The sequence below is a fragment of the Macrobrachium rosenbergii genome, chromosome 38 (assembly GCF_040412425.1).
Source record: "Macrobrachium rosenbergii isolate ZJJX-2024 chromosome 38, ASM4041242v1, whole genome shotgun sequence".
NCBI lineage: Eukaryota > Metazoa > Arthropoda > Malacostraca > Decapoda > Palaemonidae > Macrobrachium > Macrobrachium rosenbergii.
In genome coordinates this window covers 929493-952395 of record NC_089778.1, presented here as the reverse complement: position 1 = coordinate 952395, position 22903 = coordinate 929493, and the positions used below count along the sequence as shown (strand labels likewise).

Here is a 22903-nt window from a genome sequence, read left to right as displayed (position 1 = left end):
GTAATCTATCAAAAATATTAAAATACAAACTGGGAGTTATCAGGAGACTGCTGAACTCCGATTTCAATGAAAAATATAAATAAAATTAATAATAATAATAATCATAATAATATAGCTTACAAGATGAATAGAATATATCAAATTATCTCAACTGATGTCTGAACACAAGGCTAGTAACTAAATAAGTACCATATTTTTTTTTATTGAAAGGATAATTCAGGAATACTGAAAGACTAGGCATGAAGACTTTTTAAACTATTTTTATTAAGTAATCATGCAATTGTGCAGAAACAGTAAAACTTCATAACTAATTAGATCAGTTTTGCTTTTCTTGCCTTCTTTCTGGCAAAATCACTGATGACTGAGGTATAATCAACAGATCTAGCCAATTTATTCTCAATGGACAAGAGTGCCAAATGTGACAAGCGTTCCTGGCCCATGGTTGCTCTTTTAAATGTTTTATATTAGACAGTTTACTGAAGCTGCGTTCAGCTTCGGCAACTGTGACAGGCAATGTACAGAATATACGTAAGGCTATGCATATTTCACTAAAAACTGGTTGAAGCTTTTGCAGTATATTTCATTCAGTAAGTTAAGGGGAGTTAGTTCTTGTTCTGAATGGAAAGTAGATCTAAATATTTTCTTTAGATGCAGCATTTCACTAACAAAATTACATGACAGATCTAAAGAATATTTTTGAACCAGGCATTTTGAAGCATCTTCTAGCTCAGCTTCACTCAAAGAAACATACTTAAGGATTGCCTTGAAAGTGTCACATATGCCCTTTACTGCTTGGAATCTCTGATCCATGTCAGTGACAATATAATCTAAAGTACAATAGAAAACATTAATTCTGAAATCTGATTCCTCATCTGATTCTTTAGTCATCTCTACACCTTCATCCAGTGCCTCATCATGAAATCTTTTACGTTTTCCCTCTCTTCCCTGGAAATCTTGGCATAATGCCCATGGAAGTAGCAACATGATGTGCCTCTGATAATATGTCAGCCCACTTGTCTCGTAGCTGCCTGAGTTCTGCACATAGGTCAGAGATGAGAGACATTTCTGATTCAAGTGATATTCCACGAGACTGGATGATCTTATTTCGTAAATCAATGCTTGAAAGAACTTTAAACCAAAATGCAGCTAAAACAATAGCAGAATATGATGTGAAATACAATTTCAAAGACCTAACTTCTGCCCGCATTTCATGAGTCATACAAAAATTATCAAGTGATTTGTCTAAGGCAGTAAGAATACCTGGCAAGTGAGTTGAAACTGGACGAACAGCATCCACACGTGCACTCCAACGGGTGTCAGACTGTGAGTGAAGTGAAGAAGGAATTTCCTCTTTTAAAATTTTCCATCTTGCTGGACTACCACTAAAGAACACATAAAGGCGCTGAACACAACCAAAGAATGTGACAGTCTCTGGACATAGTGCAGCTGCATGAACTCCTGTTAAATTAAGTGTATGAGCACCACAAGGGAAAACTCTGCTAGATTATTTTTCTTATGCAGACGTGCTTGAACACCTTTCACTTTTCCTGACATGTTTGACCCATTATCATACCCCTGCCCTCGACAATCACTGAAAGGTATCTTATAATGATCTAACCTGGAAAGCACCATATCTCTATATCTTCTCCAGTTTTCTTATGAAACATTATGAACTCTATGAATCTTTCATGAATCTCAAACATATCTGAGTGATCATCTTTAGTTAAAAACCTCAGAATTAAAACATTTTGCTCAAGGTGTGCCACATCTGGAGTTGAATCTACGATTATTGAGTAGTAGATGGCTTGCTGTCTTTCATCAAGTATTGAGCTTAGAACTTTCTTAGCACATAGTTCAATAAATTCATTCTGACTCTGCCATGATAAGTAATGAGCTTGACCTTGCATAGTCTTGCCCTCAGTTTGAGCCTTTTTACCTTTGCTAAATGTTCGTGAGTGATTCTGTCATATTTACCTAAAAGCTCTAGAATTCCCAGAAAATTGCCATTTCGTGGATCCCCTATTACATTGTTGTCTCCTGAAATGGCAGGCCTCTTGAGGCACAGTGCAAGGTAACATCCAATAGTCTCATTAAAATTGCTCTCCACTCCTCTGTTTCATTCATTATCTGTTTTTGAAGTTCATGGTCTACCCCATGTCCACCGAGTGATAGGTCTAACTCTTTCCATTTGCAATAACTTATTTTATGAACCACACTATTTTCATGCTCAGGAAGCCTAACGTAAAGTTTTTCCACTTCTGTACATATGGCGAAAAGCCTTCTTTCCTGGCCAATAAACTACGATGACTTAGATTTTTTTCTGTAGAAAATAGTAAGCATGGAAAACAGAACATAGCTTTCTTTTCCTTACTCCAAACAAGCCAGTCACGGTAATGTTTCTCTCTGTTGTTTGCTGAGCTAGAGTAAAGAAACATATCGGAGAAAGAATTACCTTTCATGTCTTTAGGAATCATTTTAATAATCTGTAACATTACTTCGGCCTTTGGTACACCTAATGATACTATATTTTGTCGCAAATTGTCTGTGATATGGTCTGGCCATAATCCAACATCTGCTAAATCTACTTGCTGAGTTTGAGCTTGATCTTGAATACTTTCACTAACAATATCAACTGCAGCCTCTTCAGATGATTGTAACTGAAAGACTGAATCAATATCTAAATCAACTGTGACAACTGAGCTAGAACCTGGGTCATGTTTATCAGATTGAAGGTCAGCTGTTGTGTCTGACTTGTTTGTAGACGCTATGGCTAACTCATCGCCCTCTTTAGCTTTGGGCATTCATCCGATTCAGCACTTTTTAAGAACTGAATTATTGGTTGGAGCCCTTTAGCTTCCCTTTCTTTTCTCTCCTTTCGCTCCTTACGTTTCTGAAAGCCTGACTTATGCACGTAGGCACACATGCTGACTATGCACAAGATGAACACGTCTGCGACTCTGCACACCTGCAACATGATGACATTGCCTATTATAGCTTAGTAATGAAGAATGTCACACTACAACTGCTCTAGGGCCAGGCTACCATTATTATACAGGATTTGGAGAAATTTTATCTCTGAACTGTTTTCTTGATGATTTATTGTAAACATAATAAATATAAACATATAACATATATATATATATATATATATATATATATATATATATATATATATATATATATATATATACATGCGCACTATTGTTATACGCACAGACATATGTATGTATGGCTGAATATTTAGTTCAGGCACAGTAAAGTTATTAAAAAATACATTGTGATATCTGGCAAATATTAGCAGATGAGATACCAATAAATCGCCTCTACCCAGGTGATCTCATTTCCAACACTATCAAAAGTATTATATTGTTTAGTTTCTCTAATCATGTCCCATTGTGTGTGTGTGTGTGTGTGTGTGAGTGTCTGGGAGGGTGTGCCGTGTGCGTATGTGTGAGTCAATAGTGTCTGGGTGGGTGTGCGTGTGCAAGTCTGAGAGAGAGAGAGAGAGAGAGAGAGAGATTTAAACTTTAAGAGACTGCATTTTTTCTTGGTCTGCGTCTGGCTGTGTAGTAGGCTATGCAAAATATTGTAGTAGCATGAGGGGTTGGTTACTATAAAAAAAAAAAAAACTTATGTACTTAAAGTTAACCTATGTGAACTGTGAAGTAATCAAGTTTTTAATGTATTGCCAAAACTTGCCAATGGGCTAGTTATATAGTGCCACAACCTTCAATATTTTGTGTGCCAAAATGATCGTTTTCGTTGACTACTTGCCAAAGAATAGAGAGCTTAATTAATTAGGCTATTACTTTAGGCCTCGCCCTGTAAGCCTAATATTCTTGCCATTTAAAATACATTTGCACCTTCCACTAGTATGCATTTTATCGTTTCTTCAAAATAATTGTCTTTAAAATCAAAGTATGTTGTTTTATAATATATATTTTCTTATATTTTTTACATATTTCTTATTTTTTGGTAATATGTTTGTACATGAAGCTATGTTTGTAGCCTATGTAGCTATGTATGTATGTACGTACGTATGTATGTATCTGTATCTGTGTGTGTGTGTTTTGTATGCTTGCATATGTACATGAGGAATATCATTATTTCATTACATAAACTATAGGCATACATGCCAAATCACTGGGCTAGTTTCAATAGAAGCTGAAGCCTATTTAACGTTAATCAGGAATTTCAGTTATAAATTTTTCACAACTTCAGATTCATCAAACATAGGCTATAGTGGAAACAATAGGACGATACCGGATAATGACATAAATCATAACATTATAAGTTACCTTACAAGATGAGTAGGCTTAGACGTGGTTAGAGTAAATCCCGTGATCTCACGTCGACTTATCACTAATTCACAATGAATAACACAATTGTCTTCTGACCTGAACTGTCCTTGCTAATGGATGCAACGAAGTCATGCACAACAGCCTTCTAGCATATAGGCTAAAGCGTAGTTTGTTGCTTTCGGATTCCCGTTACCACTAAGTTATAGTAAATCGAGTGATCTCAGGTAGACATATCACTGTGAACAACACTTATCTTCTAACCCAACGTATGGAGCAGGGAACCAAAGTTGACAGCAGGTTCAAAACATGTAGGCAGGCTACAGCGCAGTTTGTTGCTATTCGATTCCGTTACCACAGATGTTTTATACCAAGTCACAAAGGTTGGCCAAGAGCTAAATTTGTTTACAATGATTGTATGCGAAAGATTCCCAAATATTTTTATAAACTCAGACGCTCTATGAAAATTTCTCATCTAACAGAAATGAGCATTTGCAAATTACAATACGAATTAGGTGAGATAAGAATAAAGGCTTCCTAAGCTATAAACTGTAGTTAGCTCCCGGCCTAAGCGGTTCAATAAATTAATGTATTTGTTAAATGATTTATGGGCCCCTTGAGCATCTTTGCTCCCATGATTTTGTTTATAAAAGTCTGAGGGCCCATGACAAACGGTGACATAAACTTTTATTTTTTTAACTATTAATTTAACTCAGTGATCTGGTTAACTAATATCAAATAAATAAATAAATACATAAATTTATAGGTAGGGGGCCTAAATGAATAAATAAATAGATAAATAAATGAATAAATAAACAAATAGATATATTAATTATCAAGTATATAAACAAATCAATAAACAAAAAAATATATATAAATATATATTAGAAAATGAAAATATTATCTGCTTCCCCTTATATATATATATATATATATATATATATATATATATATATATATATATATATATATATATATATATATATATATATATATATATATATATATATATATGTATATATATATATATATATATATATATATATATATATATATATATATATATATAAGCTGCTTTTGGGCCCCACAAACTGCCGGGCCCCAGGACTGCAGTACCCTTTCCCCCATACTTTGGCCCTGTCAGTAAGGATATACCTTTAACTAATGTCATTGGATTTGCCAGCGACAACTGCTCATCAATGATGGGTAGTAGTAATACCGGATTCCAGGCACATTTGAAGAAAGATGTACCTTCAATATTCGTGATCGGCTGTGTTTGCCATTCCTTCGCCTTGTGCTCAAGCTATGCTTGTTCTCATTTACCATCATATTTGGGCATTTTTGAAGAACGTATGCTGCTATTTTGCAGTAGTAAATGGCAAAGTGCATTCAAATTAATTCAGGCATTGTTGACAGTCCCAAGCATAAGATGTTGAAGCTATCTCAGACTTGGTGGCTGTCTCGAGGAGAGGCATATAATTTAATAGGAAGAATTTTTGGAACAATGGGAAGCATTGGTATTATTCTTTGAAAGTGAAGCAGAACAGATAAAATTGATGGAGCAGCTGGGATTTTCCAAACAATGAAAAATAGGAACACAAAGCACATGCTGCTATTTTTAAATTACAAAATTAAGAAGGTAGATAAGATGAATACAGAATTTCAATCAGAATATTTTAGGCCAAGTTCCTCTTTTCCACCATAGCAGATGAATATCGAAGCATAATGGGAATGTTCATCAAGCAAGAAATCCCTAGAATCCCATAAACTTTCAGAAATTGATCCAAGAAATTGTTCCAATTTTCTTGACATAAAGATCTGCACCCAGGAGGACGATGTGAAGCTCTACTGTTGAATGAGCCTATAGGGGAAGGTGAAGAAAATTTCCTTGTGATTGCAGAACTTTCTAATAGAGCTTTGTGTGCAAATGAGGGAAAGGTTTCCTTTTGAAGATGATAGTGTACTAGCTCTTCTTCAATTTCTTGAGCCTAAGCTTTCCTTGTCACCGCAAAAAAGGGTAAAGTCGATTTATTAAATTTGCATCTCACTTCCCGCAATTAGTCAAAGATGAAGACCTTGATGATTTAGATGCTCAGTGGCAAAGTCTTCTGCATGCACGCTCTTCTACAGAGAAATTAGACCTAGACCAGTCACCATGTACATTTTGGGCAGAACTGGGTAATATTAAGGATGGTACCAACAAATGTAAATTTGATATTCTTTCTAATTTTATGTGTCATCTTTTAGCTCTCCCTCACTCGTCGGCTGCAGCAGAAAGAATTTTTTCACAAGTAAACCTAATTAAGAACAAACAAACAAACAGGTTATTAACGGACACCGTATATATTTCTATTGGTATGATAATGTGATTTTGAAACTCCGGTAACTTTTAAATCGAGGCTTTTTATGGCCGATCTGGCAATTTTTAAGGCCACGTCTTGGCTTTTATGAAATATCAGAGTGGCAACACTGTGACTGCCTGCCAGTGCTGGCTCGATGTTGCTGGCTGCACGACGCTTGGAGGCTGGGGGACGGCGACTGGAAAAAGCTTCAGGGAAGCACAGAAGAGCGATGGCTGCTGCTGCTTCTTCTTCTTTCAGTATGAGCTCCTTGGTAAGCCTCTTCTCCTTCGTTTCTTCCCCTCATCCCGCTGGGGAGGGCGGGAGGATGGGGAGGAGATCTCAAAATCATGACGTCCATATGAACAGATGTGGATCGAAAGTGACACTGAAATCTCAAAAAGGTATTTCTACGTCGTCGTCCTCTGTTGCATCAGACAGAGACAGAGACAGGAGACAGAGAGAGGGTGGGCACTTCAAGCAGTTAGTGCGGGGGCGTTTCTAGACATTTTGGGGTCCGGGGCATTGTCCCATTTGGGGCCCCTCTTATTGGGTGGGAGGCGGCGAAGCCAACCAAAGCAACGGTGGTTGGGGCGGGGCCGCTTAAGCCCCGGAAATGTTTTCGAATAAGTGCAATTGTTGGATCATTTTAAGGCACTCGTAAAAGCAAATATCAGAAATTTTAGTTCATAAACTTGGCATTTTTGGGGCGCCAGGAACGGCCACTGAGTCAGTGGTAGAAGAAGTGAGGCACAAACAGCATTCGGAGGCAAGGCTTCTTTGGTTAGAACTTGTGAGACTTTCACAGGTGCTTGAAACAGTGCCCCGACCTCCAGAGACCCCGAACAACAATATATATATATATATATATATATATATATATATATATATATATATATATATACTGTATATATATATATATATATATATATATATATATATATATATATATATATATATATATATATATATATATATATATATATATATATATATTGTCAAGGATTTCCATTCTTCCTCCTAGTCAACCACAATTTATTTGAATTTGTAATAAAAAAAGATTCTCAGTTAACTGCTAGGCAAACCAATATGGTGGACAAAGGAGGGTGTCCCACTTATTTTGAGCCAAGCAGCCATCTTGTGAGAGACCTTTGTTCACGTCATAGAAAGCGTTGGAGAAGAATTCTCCCTCTTTCCCCCACCGTGTAGAGTAGGTAGACAGTAACAGGAAATAGATGTTAGGACCCTATTCCTTTGATCTTTTGCTGGCAAGGAATTCGCTTTCAGGTGGGGCCTATTGTCCAGACGCCTGACGCCACTGCTCCAGCAGGCAATCAAGCAGGCTCTTTCCGGCCACATCTACCTCAGGTGGCGGCCCAACTTTACGATTGTAAGCCCGAGACATGGTATTTTGGAGCTCAAATATTCATCTGAAATAGGTAAGCCGAGAGTCAATTTGGCATCAGTCACCTTTGTTTCTCTTCAATAACTTCCTTCCATTTCTCGCGTTTATTTTCCAAAGCTTCCCCCTTTGTGTGATGGCAAGCATGTGTTCCTTGTTTCAAAAAGCCCAATCCACTCCTATTCCAAGACTGTGATTAAGTGATTTCTCATATTTATAATCTGGGCTACGTAATGTTTAGACTTTAAGAACGTGCATTTTGTGTAATATCATTTTGTGCATTTTGTGTAATGTCATTTTATGGGGGATTTTCCTTTGTGCAGTATTGTGAGTGTGTTAACCTGGAACTCTCTTCCAGGGGACTGCATAACCCTGCCCAGTTTGCAAATCTATGCCAAGATATCCCTTACTGACTGCCATCCAAAGTTCCTAACCATTTCCTGGTCGCAGCGGATCATAAGAATCCATTGCCAACACAGAAATCAACTTGCAGAAACTAATTGTCACCATCCTGGGATTTACCCCTTTCATTTCATTGTTTGTCTGTAAACTGCTGCATTTTGGGCATATCTTATTTACTTACTTTAATGTGAATTGTTGCATATGTGGTCCATCATATTTGCCTTGCTTGTGTGTAAAGTACTGCCTTCATGGCCTATCATGTTTGACTTACTTGTCTGTAAACTGCTACATTTTGGTCTATCATATTTGCCCCATTTTCTGTAAATAAGCCCCTTAGATGTAAAGAGTTCTAATTCCAAATTGGTGACCTTTGTTCCCCAGGCTAATCAATGAAAACCTCAAGGTAAGTCCCTTTACATTCCTTTTGTTCATAATCGGTGACCCCCTTGGCCCATAAGGCAGTCCTCAGTTCATTTTGCTATTTCACCCCTGACACAGTTTTAACTGATTCCCGCATAGAAAACTATAACGATCGGAATTGCCGTCGCGATTTCTAAATTACTTTATTGTACATGAAATGGGCTCCGGCGCGAATTGGTCTTAGGATTAAGTTGCTGAATGACTTAACTCAATGGATCGAACATGGTAAAAATGCCCTTTCTCCCAACGTTATAAATTATGACTCGCTCTGTACCACTTTCCCTTCCTACCTACGCTAATTCTCTTTTTACACCTTTTTATTATAACTATTCTATAACTTCTGCTTATTATTATGCCTGGTTCCTTATTGGAAGAGTGAAATGGAAATCAATATCTGGCTTTTATCTTTCAAATTAATGTAATTAATAATTTCCTTCTCTCGAATTCTTTCTCTAAAATTTACTTTAGATTCTATGCAAGGTCGCCAACGTTACGTGTGTGTCTTGGCTGATCATTTATTGTTCAATTTACGTAATTTTCACAGCCCTGCAAACCAAGAATACACGTAACCTGTCACTTGAAGCCAAGAGTTAACCTCAGAGACAGACGTTAATTAATCAAAGGTCGCCAGTTAAGGGTAATTAACCTTAACAAAGAATATTCAAGGAATAAAGACTTTATGATGAACGTCACCAACTGCGGACGCATACAAAGAATCTCTACTCGTTAAATTATTAAATACAATGCAACAGTTTCCTCCAAACACGGTGAACGCTAGGCATAACGAATACCCAGTATAAAAAATTGCCTTGCACAATCCCCAGAGTTACTAGGACAATTCAGCTAACATTAACAATATAATAATTTGACAATCTAGACTTCATGAACACATATACCGTAAGTGGTGCTGAAGGATGAAACAAATTAAATACAGAAAAAGTTACTAGTCAATCGACAGCTTGAACAAAGAATCGGACTTACCTTGAACGTCGAGTCGTTGCATTACAACGGACCCTCAGGAGTGCGATACCGCATTCCCCAATTCACTAATTAATATAGACGTAGGAGCAAAAGTCGAGTAAGGGATAAAGAAGACCGTTTCGGCACGCTACATGGCGTCCTTTCCTCGTTCGTTGTTAGTCTCTCTCTGTCTCTGACCTCGCTCGCGTTCCCGCAAGGCGACTGGCTTCATCTTCACGACGCCCCAGGCAGTCAACCTTGTGAGCATAGCGAATACATGAGTTAAGGAAGAACAGCTTAAGACCACCGTTGCTAGAGAATATTGGTGAAAACCCTCTCTAGGGGTTGGATATAATGCCATAGCATGTTTGTTTTGAACTGCCCAGCCTATACGCGCCATCTTATCTACTATTCCTACACTAAGTACATCGAGGGCAAACAGCGTAATATTTATAAAATATGTATATATATATAATATATATATATATATATATATATATATATTCTTCTTCGTTTTAACATGCTTTTTCCCATTTTTATGATGGGTAAGCATGATGCCTTATTTTTGAAGGAATTTTGATTTGGTGTTGGGGTAGGCCGTAGCCTCGATCGGCTGACCTGCCTGACATCGTTAGACCCCGGTAACGATGTGTACGCATTAATATCATGCCAATCTGGCTCCTTTCTCCCAGCAGCGAGGACTCGTGAGTGGTTAGGTCGACAGCTCAGGACGTGTGAGGTGTCTGTTATGTTTTTAGAAGATGTTGTAGTGGCTTTGTTTGTATGTGTATTAGTCTGTAACACCCATTTGCTTTCAGCAAACCTATCCGTTGATTACTTACGTAATCCCGGGGTGTCTACAGACAAGTGTCCGCCTTCTCTGACCAGTCGGCTGCAGATTTGAACCCTGCATACGGACCTCTACGAAGTCTGAGCTTAAAAACTGAGCCATCGAACTATATATATATATATATATATATATATATATATATATATATATATATATATATATATATATATATATATATATATATATATATATATATATATATATATATATATATATATATATATATATAATATATACTATATATATATTATTATATACTGAGTCTCTTTGGAAGAATACAAAGTATTTTTGATTTTACTGCCAGAGGGCCAAAGAAGAACACCAGGACGTAACCAAAATGAGGGGAAAATTGAAGACTTACCTTATTTTACCAATTTGATCAAAGTGTGGAAGGTCACCATGGGAAATGAATAAAGGGTTACGTTACGATGAATTTATTCACACAAGAAGAAATCAAATGAAACTGTAAATGGGGGTCCAGCGGGCAATCAAAATTAAAGAACATGGGAATCACGATGACATAAATGGCACGTCTCAAATTGGAAAGTGTGATGAGGCTTGAATTAGTTTCCGTATTTGGCTTTGTTCGCAACTGGGAGAAGTGCTATCCAGACTTTCTTTGTTTCAGAGATGGAAGTATTTTTTAAGGATTTGATTCACACGGCGGTGGTTCCACTTGAGCAGAGCGTGGATGACTCCTGGGAGAAAAGCCAAGATTAGCGATCTAGCGCAAATAATTTCTGTCACATGAACCTGTGCACTATGGAGGAATTGATCACTTGAGTTACTCAAGTTAATTGGCCCTTAATTAACACGATGGAGGGAATAATTGAGTACTGATCACTAAACTGAATTTGATTGGTCTCAAAGCAAGTCATGGGGCGATTCACGGGCTGCTTGGTTCGTAGGTTGGCTTAGCAAGGGAGCTTTGTTTATGAGAATGAAAATTGAACTTGGAGAAACGGAAAAGAATTTCACGGAGAGAAAGAAGCTGGCTTATTGACTAATTGCAGTTGATGTATCTGGTGCCTGTAGATGTTTTGCGCTTAACATGTAAAGGCGTGAATGATCAACGGGATTAGTCTCACCAGTGGGAAAGGTGGAAGAACACCCATCTGTATGCGTAGCTGGTTTTGTGCAGAGTGCTTGGGTCTGAGAGTCCTGGGCATGCTCCTTTTAGCTTGTTTTCATTTCAGCATGTAGGCCTCGGTCGATCTGCAAAAAGTCATACAGCCAGCAAAGGGGTGGAGAAAAATAGGTCTTATTATTAAGTACTTAAAGGCTAAGTTCCTATCTACCTCACAGCCTGGGTTTGCCTATAATGTTTCTGGAGGGGTCATTTGTTGGACACGTGATCAGGAGGGGTCAAAAGGGGTTCCATTGTACTCACTTCCGTTCAGGTGCGGAGAGGAATGCATTCTTGGTTCAAAACAAGTGGTAACCCTCCTTTTCCACCAAGTTGTTTGGCCTAACATTCTGTAGTGAACCTCCCGTTTTCTACGGTGCCTTTCTCACACGCTTAGGTCACGCTAAATAGCCACATTTTTATCTGTAAATACATATCTATTACTGAATTAGTTTTGGCTGTTTACGTTGTACATGTGTCAGAACATTATTGTGTCAATTCTTGTCATGTTATTTTTTTATTTTTCATGTTTTATTTGTATTTACCTGTCCTGTTTCTGTTTCACATGGAGAACAATTGACCTCACATGGGTCAACCTGTATCCTGTTTCATGGAGAACAATTGTATGCCTTTGTATGACGTCCGCATGCCGCTTTATAAGAGGCCTGCTTTCCCAATAAACCGTTACGGGCTGCTCTAGGAGCAAGAGCCCGTGCTGGCACAAGGCCAGCTAAATCTAAAACAACAACCAATAAACCAGCAGTACACGTCCACCTGCTCGTTATGTTGCACCTCTTATAAACTCTCATAACAATAAGAATTACGACTGAGTACTCTAAAGGTAACAGTGATCCCTTAAAAGCTCATTAATCACATGAAAAATCAAACTAAGTTTATCAAGACTAGTGTGAGGTATCAACAATTAAACAAGAAATATACTGTACTAGAGTAAAAGGGCATCACTCCATCAAACAACTTTAACTGTTTCCTTGGTCTTAATTCACTTCAGCAAAACTAAAGGAACAAAACATGTTTATCACTTTGCCTTATGCACACAACTAATCCTATTCATTCCCCAGAAGATTAGTTATCCTGGGTTTGAATCCAGTGAATCACAACGGGATAAATAATCTGCTGACATTAATTATCTTTTCCTGAAGTGTGTTTCACTTTTACATTATATGGTTGCAGGCATAAAGACCACCTCAGGGTCAGTCTGTGATTTTTATTTTTCGTCTTATTGATGAATGAGATCAGGTTGTGGTCAGACAACACTAAAATTTCTTCAATCCTAGGTCGGTTCACATACACTTCAAACTTTTTCAATGCTGTGATTACTTGGCAGCCCCTGTTGTATCTGCCTATCATTCCCCAGGCCTCTAATTGACGTGTTTAATTGTAAATATGTTCCATTTCAGTTAAACCTAAGTGTTTATCTGCAACAGTACCTTGTTGAAGTACGGCCCTCAGCCAAACTGCTTTTTCTATTAAGGTTCCCGCCTGACCTAGCAATTGCAGTCAGAATCTCAAGGTGTATTAGTAAACCCCTCCTGTTCACGAGCTAGACCCCAGATTGGACCCTGAACAAGGAATATGGAAATTAGTTTGCCAGGTTTGAACTTTGAAAGTATATATATATATATATATATATATATATATATATATATATATATATATATATATATATATATATATATATATATATATATATATATATATATGATGAATATATAAATAAAGACAACATCCACAATATATATATTATGTGATGAATATATAAATAAAGAAACACTGGAGTGCTGTGAGGCCTTTTGACTGGCATCCTTTACTTAGCAGACTGAAGAAATATAAAAAGTAAGTTTATGAGCTTTGTTTGTAAACACTTACTTGTATATTTCTTCGGTCTGCAAAGTAAAGGACGCCAGTCGAAAGGCCTCACAGCACTCCAGTGTTCCTTATATATTTTATATATATATATATATATATTATATATATATATATATATTATTGTAAGATGTGTTAGCTGATGAACCTGCTAGCAGCGCCTAAGCGCCGTTCCATATAAGTGACGCCATTTTCCACGTCATGAGCTATCTGTACTTCCGTCTTCCGCTGTGAGTCAGTTGCAGTGAAGATACGAAACCATGCTGAGTATCATTTCCTGATCCTGCCTAGCATTAGACCCAACAATTATCTATATATAATATACATACACACACACACATATATGTGTGTGTGTGTGTGAGAGAGAGAGACTGCATTGCAGTCTTACGGGCGCACGTGTGCGTGTCATCCATCGGAGAAAACAAGACAAAGCATCCCGTTTTCTCTCCCTCCCGTGCGTCAACTGGAGGGGACCGTTCGAAGGAACGCAACTTCTATCATACAACGTTTCCGTCTGTTTCTCCCTAACCATTGTTGTCTCGATTCATGTACAATCACCACTACTTGCATTGCCATGCAAACATTCCAGTCATGTACTCATAATGTTCCTCCGAATCTTCTGTATCAAACTGCATTTATGTTTCTGTTTGTGAAGACGCCAAACGTCTCGCCATTTCACATATATTATGCTACTGCATTGTATCCATTAATCTGTCTCAGATCTCATGCAAATGTCCATATGTGGAATTTCCTGGCCTTTCCATTGATATATGTTTTATCATTGTACGTTAATTATGTCTCTCACAATCGCCATCTGTTTGTCTGTCGACAAGCACAGATGTCCGAAACAAGAAACTACTTTGCGGCTCAGACCATAATTCTGTACATGCATTTTGCCATATATATATATATATATATATATATATATATATGTATATATATGTATATATATATATATTATGCGGCTACATAACCAGCAAATAATATATATATACAAGATTCTGTACATGCATTAGATATAGACAACACCCAGCCAGTATGTACAGTATATATATCTTATATATATATATATATATATATATATATATATATATATTATATAAATATATAGATATAATTACATATATAAATGTATATATCCCTGTCTTTTCAGGAGTCCAATCCCTGGAGTGTAAGATCTGTTATAATTTGTACAGTGAAGATCACTGCCCGAGGATTCTCCCTTGTTCCCATGAGTTCTGCGGCCGTTGCATCAAAGGACTCATCTCTACCCAGATAAAATTTTGCACTGTTTGCCATGAGGAATTTGCAGCCAATTCAGCTGAAGACCTCATGATTAGCAGAGGCCTCCTAGATGCTGCAAAGCAGCTATCATCCCCCCACATACGACAAAACCTCACTAAAACCAAGAACCCCAAGAAGGTTTTCCTAAAGACGAAGCGTTTCAGGAAGAATATTACCAAGGGATGCATCGATGTTTGCCAGGAGCAGAGGCTGAGGTTAAGGGCCTGATTGAAAGTTCAAGAAAGCTGCGAAGAGCAGTTGTAGTGGTAAAGCTTGGCAGTAGTAAAACTCTGGAGAACATTGATCTGCATATACAGCTACTAGAGAACAAGCTTGCGACGATACAACGCAATACTTTAAGCATCAAAGCTTCTTACTCTCAACTAAAAGCAGCAACAGACTTCACTTCAACAAATGTCATGATGAAAGAAACCACCGAGTTTCTTCAGGCTATAGAAGAAACTGTAACAAAGTTTCAGAAGGACAAAAAGGAACAATATCATATAAAGAAGGTAAGTTGGCTCTCTCTCTCTCTCTCTCTCTCTCCTCTCTCTCTCTCTCTCTCTCTCTCTCTCTCTCTCTCTCTCTCTCTCACTTATCTAGCACTCTACACATGGAAGAGATAATTTCCTTCTCTTGGTATCTGTTAACCTCCAGAAAATTATTCACAGAAAACTTTATTCACAAAAAACTTTTATGAAATGAATATGAAATTAAAATTATAATTTAGTCTGTCCTTAACAGCAAATCTATTATATTTCTCCTTGATTTATGAAGCTTTTCAGTTCAGGGATCTTTCTAGTCTTATAGATATATATTCCAGACATTTTCAAATCCTGATTGATCACAATTATCCCTGTAATCGCTTTGTCCTCTTTGATTTGTCTAACAGGAAATGTTAAGGATGAAAGGAGAACTGGAAAATAGTGTGACAGATCCAGAAGAACAACAAAATGAAGAGAGAGACTCTGTCGTGAATATCACGGTAAGCTCATGGAGCCTTTTCTTACGCAGAAAACCAAAACATTAAATAATTGTCCTCAGAAACATCTAGTCAACAGACTTGTGAGGAATGTAACTGAACGAGATGATGATAATGTCTAGTTTGTTTCAAACAACCCATTACTTTACAAAAGCCTATCCTTGCAAGAGTCAGCGCAATTTCACACACTCCACATACTGGTATGCATCTGTATCTCTGGATGCCCCTGGTGGGGGGGAAACCGACCATTGTGTGTGTGTGTGTGTTGTTTCAAACACTGCTGTAATCTCGTTCAGAGATTTTGTTTTCCTTGCTCATTCCCACCTTCAGAATTTACTACTCTATCCCGTAAGTTATCATTCCACTTACTATTCCATTTATAGTGTTGGGCAGTGACTCATTAGCTATTTCCTTCTTCTTAATTGAGTATGATTTATGATTTGGCAGGAATCTGGACAAATGAGGCGATCCATGCATTCCCTGCCTTGCACCATACACCCCTCTCCTCAGATGCCACCACTCCTTCTGGCACTAGCACCCACATGACAACAGTCCTGCACACCCAACAGCACTAGTCCCCTGCGACACAAATGAGCACCACAAAAGCACCTTCTGACACTTGAAGTAGCACTTTGGAGTATTGTGTGTCTGGGATAGTGAGGCCTTCTGGCCACTCTCATTGTGTTTGTGCCTTCCAGAGGTCTTGCTCCTCTGGAGCCAAAGGCACTTCTGATAAACACCAACACTCTCCCTCATGTCCTCGGCACAGGTGCACAACCTGTCCCTTAATAACCATTTGTCTGGCTCAAACTGCTCACAAAGGTAACTTGTCTAACCATTCCATTCAGCTTTGTAACTGCTGAACGTGACTCACCCTGTGTCCTCAGAGTCAGCGGCTTTGATTAGCCCTCAACCAGAATTTGGTGAGAATAACTCTTCAGTAGAGGGAACTCCATCAGTACTTCCTCATGCCATACTACAGAATATGATCCCTCCAGATGAAGTGAAAGCTACTTATGGCCATGTCTCCTCTCACACTTCTGCTTCACCTTCACATCCCTTCTGTAGCTTTGACACCTTTCCAGTGTGGCACATGAACCCGTAGATCTGGCTTCCATTAACGACTTAACATATACAAGTGTATTTTTGCTAGCTTGTGATTCAGCCCATCAAGTAAGCTGACTAAATGCCCGTCCAAGCCAAGTCATATATTCTAACATCTTGTGGAGCATTGGCTTCTATGCCACAGAATTTGTAGTCCAGACACAATCCACTTCCTCTTACCCCCAGTCCTCTCCAAGCTTCATCACTCCTTCCTTACCACTTCAGCTGGGAAATAAAGAACACTTTGCCCAAAGTCCAGTCAGAACCATCAAGCATTACACAAATGGATGTAATCCTTTGAGAAGGGGAGTCTGTGTTTATATGTGGCAGCCGCAAAATGCGAAATCACCAAGAGCTCTGGTTCATTCTAGCTGGGACAGGTCATTTTAATGGCCGATTGTCTCCACATCTAAGTCTTTTGTATTACAAGTGAAGATTAGTATTACTGAGATTAGGCCTATGTCAATTTCAGTAGCTTTTCAAAAACCAATGTGGAAGTTGATTCAATTCAATGTGTACATATTCAAGAGATTTGATCCAAGTCATTGGCTTTATACAACCTCAACATTACTAACATGTTCCCATCCATTTTGTGATCCCATAGTCTATAAAATCTGTTTCTTCTTCTTCTTTCTTCTTCTTCTTCTTCTTCTTCTTCTTCTTCTTCTTCTTCTTCTTCTTCTTCTTCTTCTTCGAAAGCATGTCTAGAGACTGTGATAACACCCAGGGAGGGATTATCATACAACAATGTGTTTGTATAAGAAGACAGTCATTTTGTTTTTTGATAAAAAGTTTTATTTTACGCACAAAAAATGACAATTACTAGGAAATGCCCACCCATTCAACTGATTCATATTTTACCAAACTGAAGTATCTTTTCAGTCAAACAAAATAACTCCTAACCTCAACTAGTTATGATATTTTCAATTAAGGAACCTTTCCTCAGGTGAATGACCTCCGAAGTATTCATGGTCTCTTGAGAGGAAATGCTGAAAGAAAAACTTTTGCTGTTATGACATTTCATGGGAAACAGAGGATTGGTCCAGTCAAAATTGAGTCCGGCAACAAAATACGGGTCAGTCGGGTTGAAGAAGGAGTTGTCCCACCAAGAAGCTTTGTCATACAGGTATGTTGAGGAATCCTTTGTCTCTTTCTCTTGTAAGCCTTGGGGAGTGTTTGTCCAAATTCACTATTGTGTTAGGAATTTTCAGATTTGAAACAAATGTCACGAACAGTTCTTGATATGGAATGTGAATCCAGCACTGACCCAGGTCAAATGTTATCAAGGATTAAGGTTTGAGAAAAGATAAGATACTGCAACTTTGGGTTATGAATGTGCATGGATGTGATGCAGAGGGTAAGTGAGGAATAACAGCCAATTTGTTTGAGGAGAGAAAGAAACCCGGATGTTTTAAAGGCATAGAGTGAGAGAGAAAGGTGAGGGGGCAGTGCGTGTGAGCATGGAAAGGACAGCAGCAGATTTTGGTGCAAATTGTAGAGGAGAAAGTCACTCTTGAATAGTGGGGAATAACTAACGTTAACAAACGATACAGTACGGATGAGGGATGGTGAAAAGAAACTGCTGGAACTTTGAAAGTGTTTAAAAGTTGAGAGTAGATGATGTTGGGAGAATAAATGATCTGTTTAGGTGTTTTGGAGTAGATATGTTGAGTGTTGGCAGGATGAGGGGAAAGGTAAGTCACAGAGTAGGTGAAGGAAGGGAGGAAGGCAGCAGGATATGTGCAAAAGATAGGGAGGAAGCTTATACCGTCTATGAAAGCCAAGATGGGAATGTACGAAGGCAGCGCTGAATGATTTGTGGGTCCCAGTGCTTGGCTTTCTGCCTAAATCTCACATTCCATTCCATTGTTGAGCAACTCTGCATGAGGTGAAGTGTCAATATTGAATATGAATGAACAAGAACAATGGGAGCTGTCGAGTAGTAGTTTGTAAGTTGCACTACTGATGAGCCTTTGGTGTAGGAGTATAGAGAGCTCATATTATGGAAGTTTCCTGCACAGGGGTTTTATCCACAACAAATTTAATTCTTATTTCTTTGCCATTTGGTATTTTAACCTCTTCTTTTGCTCTTCGTCATGTCTGGGGAAATAACTGTTTATGCAACCAGTATAATAAGAATATTGATAATTTTTATTATTTTTCCAACAAACATCGTCCTCCTCTCCCTTGACAGCTCGAATCCTTGATGCAAGGGTCTTGCTCCATTCGAAGGGTGTTCCTGGATCTGGCATGTGGATCCATCCACCTGGGGAGTGTCATCATTAAGATCACGGACAACTGTAGCACTATGGCTCTGAACTTCATTCATATGTGCTTGGGGGACATGGGTCCCTCCTACTGTCACTCAGGCTTACGTGCGAAGTGGAATGGAGAGAGTGAAACCATTGCCCTGGGAAGTTATGATGTGCCACATGGAGGAGGCACATCAACCCAAGCAGTGTTTTCGAGGGAGGATTTTGAGCAGGAGAGACAGAGGACCCACGAATGTACGGTCTGGCGGGCAGGACAAGTGAGAGGAAACTTCTCTTTTGAATCTGCCTCCAAGGTTTGGATCATCACCAAAGATGACCCCCATAAGAAAGGAAAAACTTTGTTCGGGAAAGTTGAAGAGGGACTTGATATTCTGCAAAATGCCATCTCATGGTATCCAGACAACAGTTCAAGATCACAAACTTTATGTAGTTTTTGAATCTTAAAAGGCATTATGTAGCTTTTGAATCTCAAAATGTCCTTGACATCATGTAGTTTTGAATCTCAAAATCTCCTTAACATTATATTGTTTTTGAATCTCAAAATGTCCTCAACATTATGTAGTTTTGAATCTCAAAATTTCCTTAGCATTATGTAGTTTTGAATCTTAAAAGTCAAAATGTCCTCAACATCATGTAGTTTTGAATCTCAAAATTTCCTTAGCATTATGTAGTTTTGAATCTCAAAATGTCCTTGATATTATGTAGTTTTTGAATCTCAAATTTTCCTTAACATTGTGTAGTTTTTGAATCTCAAAATGTCCTCAACATTATGTTGTTTTGAATCTCAAAATGTCCTCAACATTATGTAGTTTTGAATCTCAAAATTTCCTTAGCATTATGTAGTTTTGAATCTCAAAATGTCCTCAACATTATGTAGTTTTGAATCTCAAAATTTCCTTAGCATTATGTAGTTTTGAATCTCAAAATGTCCTTGATATTATGTAGTTTTTGAATCTCAAATTTTCCTTAACATTATGTAGTTTTTGAATCTCAAAATGTTCAAAGAATAAAGTTAACGTTGAGTGTTATCTCAAAACGTGTTTGTAGTTTTTATCACACTCATTATTAGTTTTTATTATTCAAAGAATAAAGTTGCTGAGTGTTATTTGATCTGATGAATTATTTCTCTGTCGTTCTCTACCCCCCTCTCTCTCTCTGCTTTTCAGTCTTTTATACAGTATGAACAATTGTCTTACAAGGACGCTGGTAAAGTTGGACAGCAGAGAAACTGATTCTACAAAGGTCAAGAACACCTGCCCCAATCATTTTCCTTGACAGACTGTCAGTTTCATAATATTATTTATGGTAAAATATGCAATGCTTTTACTGAAGGAAAGAGTCTGCGCTCATTGGGTGTTGGATGTTGATGTCACAAGACGACCACCAATCACTGCTGAGGACGACCTCTCTTCTCAGGAATCTGAGATTTCCGTCAAGTTTTGATATAGAAAGGCAAGTGTATTACCAAAAAAACTATTATTTGTCCAAAATCTGTCTGCATGAATTAACGAAAAAGTAATAAATCATTTCTGCTTTCATGTAAAGTCTACGTCAATTCATGTGATGAGTTATGTCAAAGCTGGAGCCCATCTGACATCATGAAACCCTCTTGGAAGGAAGAAACATGACATTCTTTTATTTTCAATCGAAACCATCACTTCACAATAGTGACAGAAATAATTACTTTGTTAAATTGGCAGTCTAAATCATGTCTAATATGTAAAATACAGGTTATGATCGTAAGTTTATACGAGGAATTTTTATCCATTAATGCATCATGCTGGCAGTGCACATAATCTGGAGCCCGTTTGAGGATGACTGAAGACAATTATTCTCTTGTTAAAAGAGTGCTTCAAGTCTAAATTTATATTCCAGTTAAGTATTCGAACAATACATCATCAATTATATTGAGTTTGAATTGTTTATTTTTAAGCCTTTAACATTTGGTTGAAAATTACCTTTAATGTAAACAGCAAACATTAGTTGTGCTCATGAATCAGATAAAGGTAACAAAACTGATGCTAAAAGTAAGAATTAAACTATTACTTGCTGATTTTTATATTATGTAGTACAGAGCAAAATATGTTTTATCATAAATAAGAAGCACAGTGACGTGTGAAAGGACAAGAACACTGTACTCACAAGGACAGTAAACATGGCCATTCTTGAGAGATCTTCAGAAGGAACAGGAAGAACTCCAATTAAAAGAAGGCTTACAGATATAATATTAGACGTGTGACTTGCATAATGATGTGAAAGTAATCAATTCAAGTTAAGGGATAGGGTTTTCTTTTTCTGAAAGAAATTCTACAAAGAATTTGATCAAAGAATCCTGTGAAAACGAATTCTATGAAAGGAAGGAACTGAAGGCACAAAATGGCCTCTTCTGTTCTTCTTTACGAGTGGGAAAAATCTTGTTTTCAGTCGTTCAGCCTCTTCGAGACTAACCTGAGATGAGACTTCCAGAAATGTCTGAGACTTCCAGAAATATCTAAGTGAATTTGGTAAAACGTGAAACTGCTGCGGCCTGAGCACTCTTCTAGGTTCGGCAGTTTTCAGTTTACGCCAAAAGGGGTGCCATGGTTGGTACCGTCCCCTTGGCGATGAATGTAAAACATAAAACAGTGACAGTAAATACCATAAACATAAACAAATGACGAGCATAAACAGAAACATGGACAAAATACAGTAAATATTCTGATCAGTGACTGGTGGGAACCAGGCCATGGTAGCAGTTTCAAATTTTACTCTAAATTCATTCCACATATGTCATGAGATAAGTTCAGAATGTTTCATGAACATTTGTGCAAAGGAATGATGAAAATAAAAGATTGTCAGATGCCTATATGTAGAAAAGGTTTGGTGAGTCTCTCTCTCTCTCTCTCTCTCTCTCTCTCTCTCTCTCTCTCTCTCTCTCTCTCTCTCTCCATTAGGCTCTTTTTTCCATTATCATTATAATTGTTATGATGATGATTTCTTCCATATCAGCCATATGAAGGCAGGAAGATCTCAAGATGGATCTTATGGGGAAGGCCTCAACCTTTCAAGGCCTTCCTTCATATGGGAGAAAGTAGGGAAGGCCAAAGAGGACCACAGAACAGAGAAATTGAAGCCAAAGACCTTCCAATGGGGTTAGTGAAGTGAAGGCTAATGAGGCAAGACTGGGCTCATCCCAGGCCAATTGCACCATGTATTATTCAGCACCTCATTTTAATGTTTGAGTCCAATATCCAGCTTTGCCCTTCTTGCTTAGCCTTCTCTCTCTCTCTCTCTCTCTCTCTCTCCCATTGGGGTTTGTCTTATCTTGTCCAGTTGAAGCTAGCCTCTGTCCTTTGGGGTTCATGGCAAATAGGTCTCTGCCATAGGCTGTACCTGGGTCAGGTCAGATGTGGTCCTGCCATTTGTAGGTAAGATTTTGACTTGTGTTGCCTCACTTTGTGGGTTCTGTATGTCAAAAAGGCCTCTGTCATCTTGTTTTCTTCATTTTATGGCTCTTGTATGTAATTAGGGCCTGAAGTTTGCTTTATTGTGCCCCACTTGAGGGGTTTGAGGTATGTAGTATGCAGAGGAAAGGATCAC

At 38.0% G+C, this 22903-nt stretch overlaps 3 protein-coding genes across 5 annotated transcripts in view; 2 read left to right on the top strand and 1 right to left on the bottom strand.

The window, feature by feature from the left end:
• Positions 1-19935, top strand: part of LOC136825562 (tripartite motif-containing protein 59-like) — a 93512-nt gene extending 73577 nt beyond the window's left edge. The window contains exon 7 of the mRNA XM_067082147.1: positions 19875-19935. The gene's annotated coding sequence lies outside the window, so the exon portion shown is untranslated. The remainder of the gene's footprint in view (positions 1-19874) is intronic.
• On the bottom strand, positions 926-1907 carry LOC136825561 (uncharacterized). Its single transcript, XM_067082146.1, has 2 exons — positions 1619-1907; positions 926-1458 (listed from the first exon to the last, which is right to left on the bottom strand). Exons 1-2 carry the CDS (start codon positions 1905-1907, stop codon positions 926-928), a joined length of 822 nt encoding a protein of 273 aa, XP_066938247.1.
• Positions 6695-22903, top strand: part of LOC136825568 (E3 ubiquitin-protein ligase TRIM13-like) — a 49864-nt gene continuing 33655 nt past the window's right edge. Inside the window, exons 1-6 of one of the 3 annotated variants that reach the window (XM_067082153.1) lie at positions 6761-6911; positions 14835-15477; positions 15858-15950; positions 17998-18177; positions 19246-19816; positions 20065-20352. In XM_067082153.1, coding sequence (XP_066938254.1) covers positions 15148-15477; positions 15858-15950; positions 17998-18177; positions 19246-19761 — 1119 coding nt within the window. In that variant the 5' untranslated portion in view covers positions 6761-6911; positions 14835-15147 and the 3' untranslated portion in view covers positions 19762-19816; positions 20065-20352. Of the gene's footprint in view, positions 6912-14834; positions 15478-15857; positions 15951-17997; positions 18178-19245; positions 19817-20064; positions 20353-22903 lie in introns of those variants that run through there. The other 2 variants (XM_067082155.1, XM_067082157.1) reach the window with 2 other exon arrangements.

Bases quoted from the DNA above. Each gene is read 5' to 3' on its own strand.
- LOC136825561 (XM_067082146.1), bottom strand. From the start codon at position 1,907: ATGCAAGGTCAAGCTCATTACTTATCATGGCAGAGTCAGAATGAATTT. The intron at 1,459-1,618 runs GTTAGATCATTA...TTAATTTAACAG, and splicing joins AGAGATATGGTGCTTTCCAG to GAGTTCATGCAGCTGCACTA.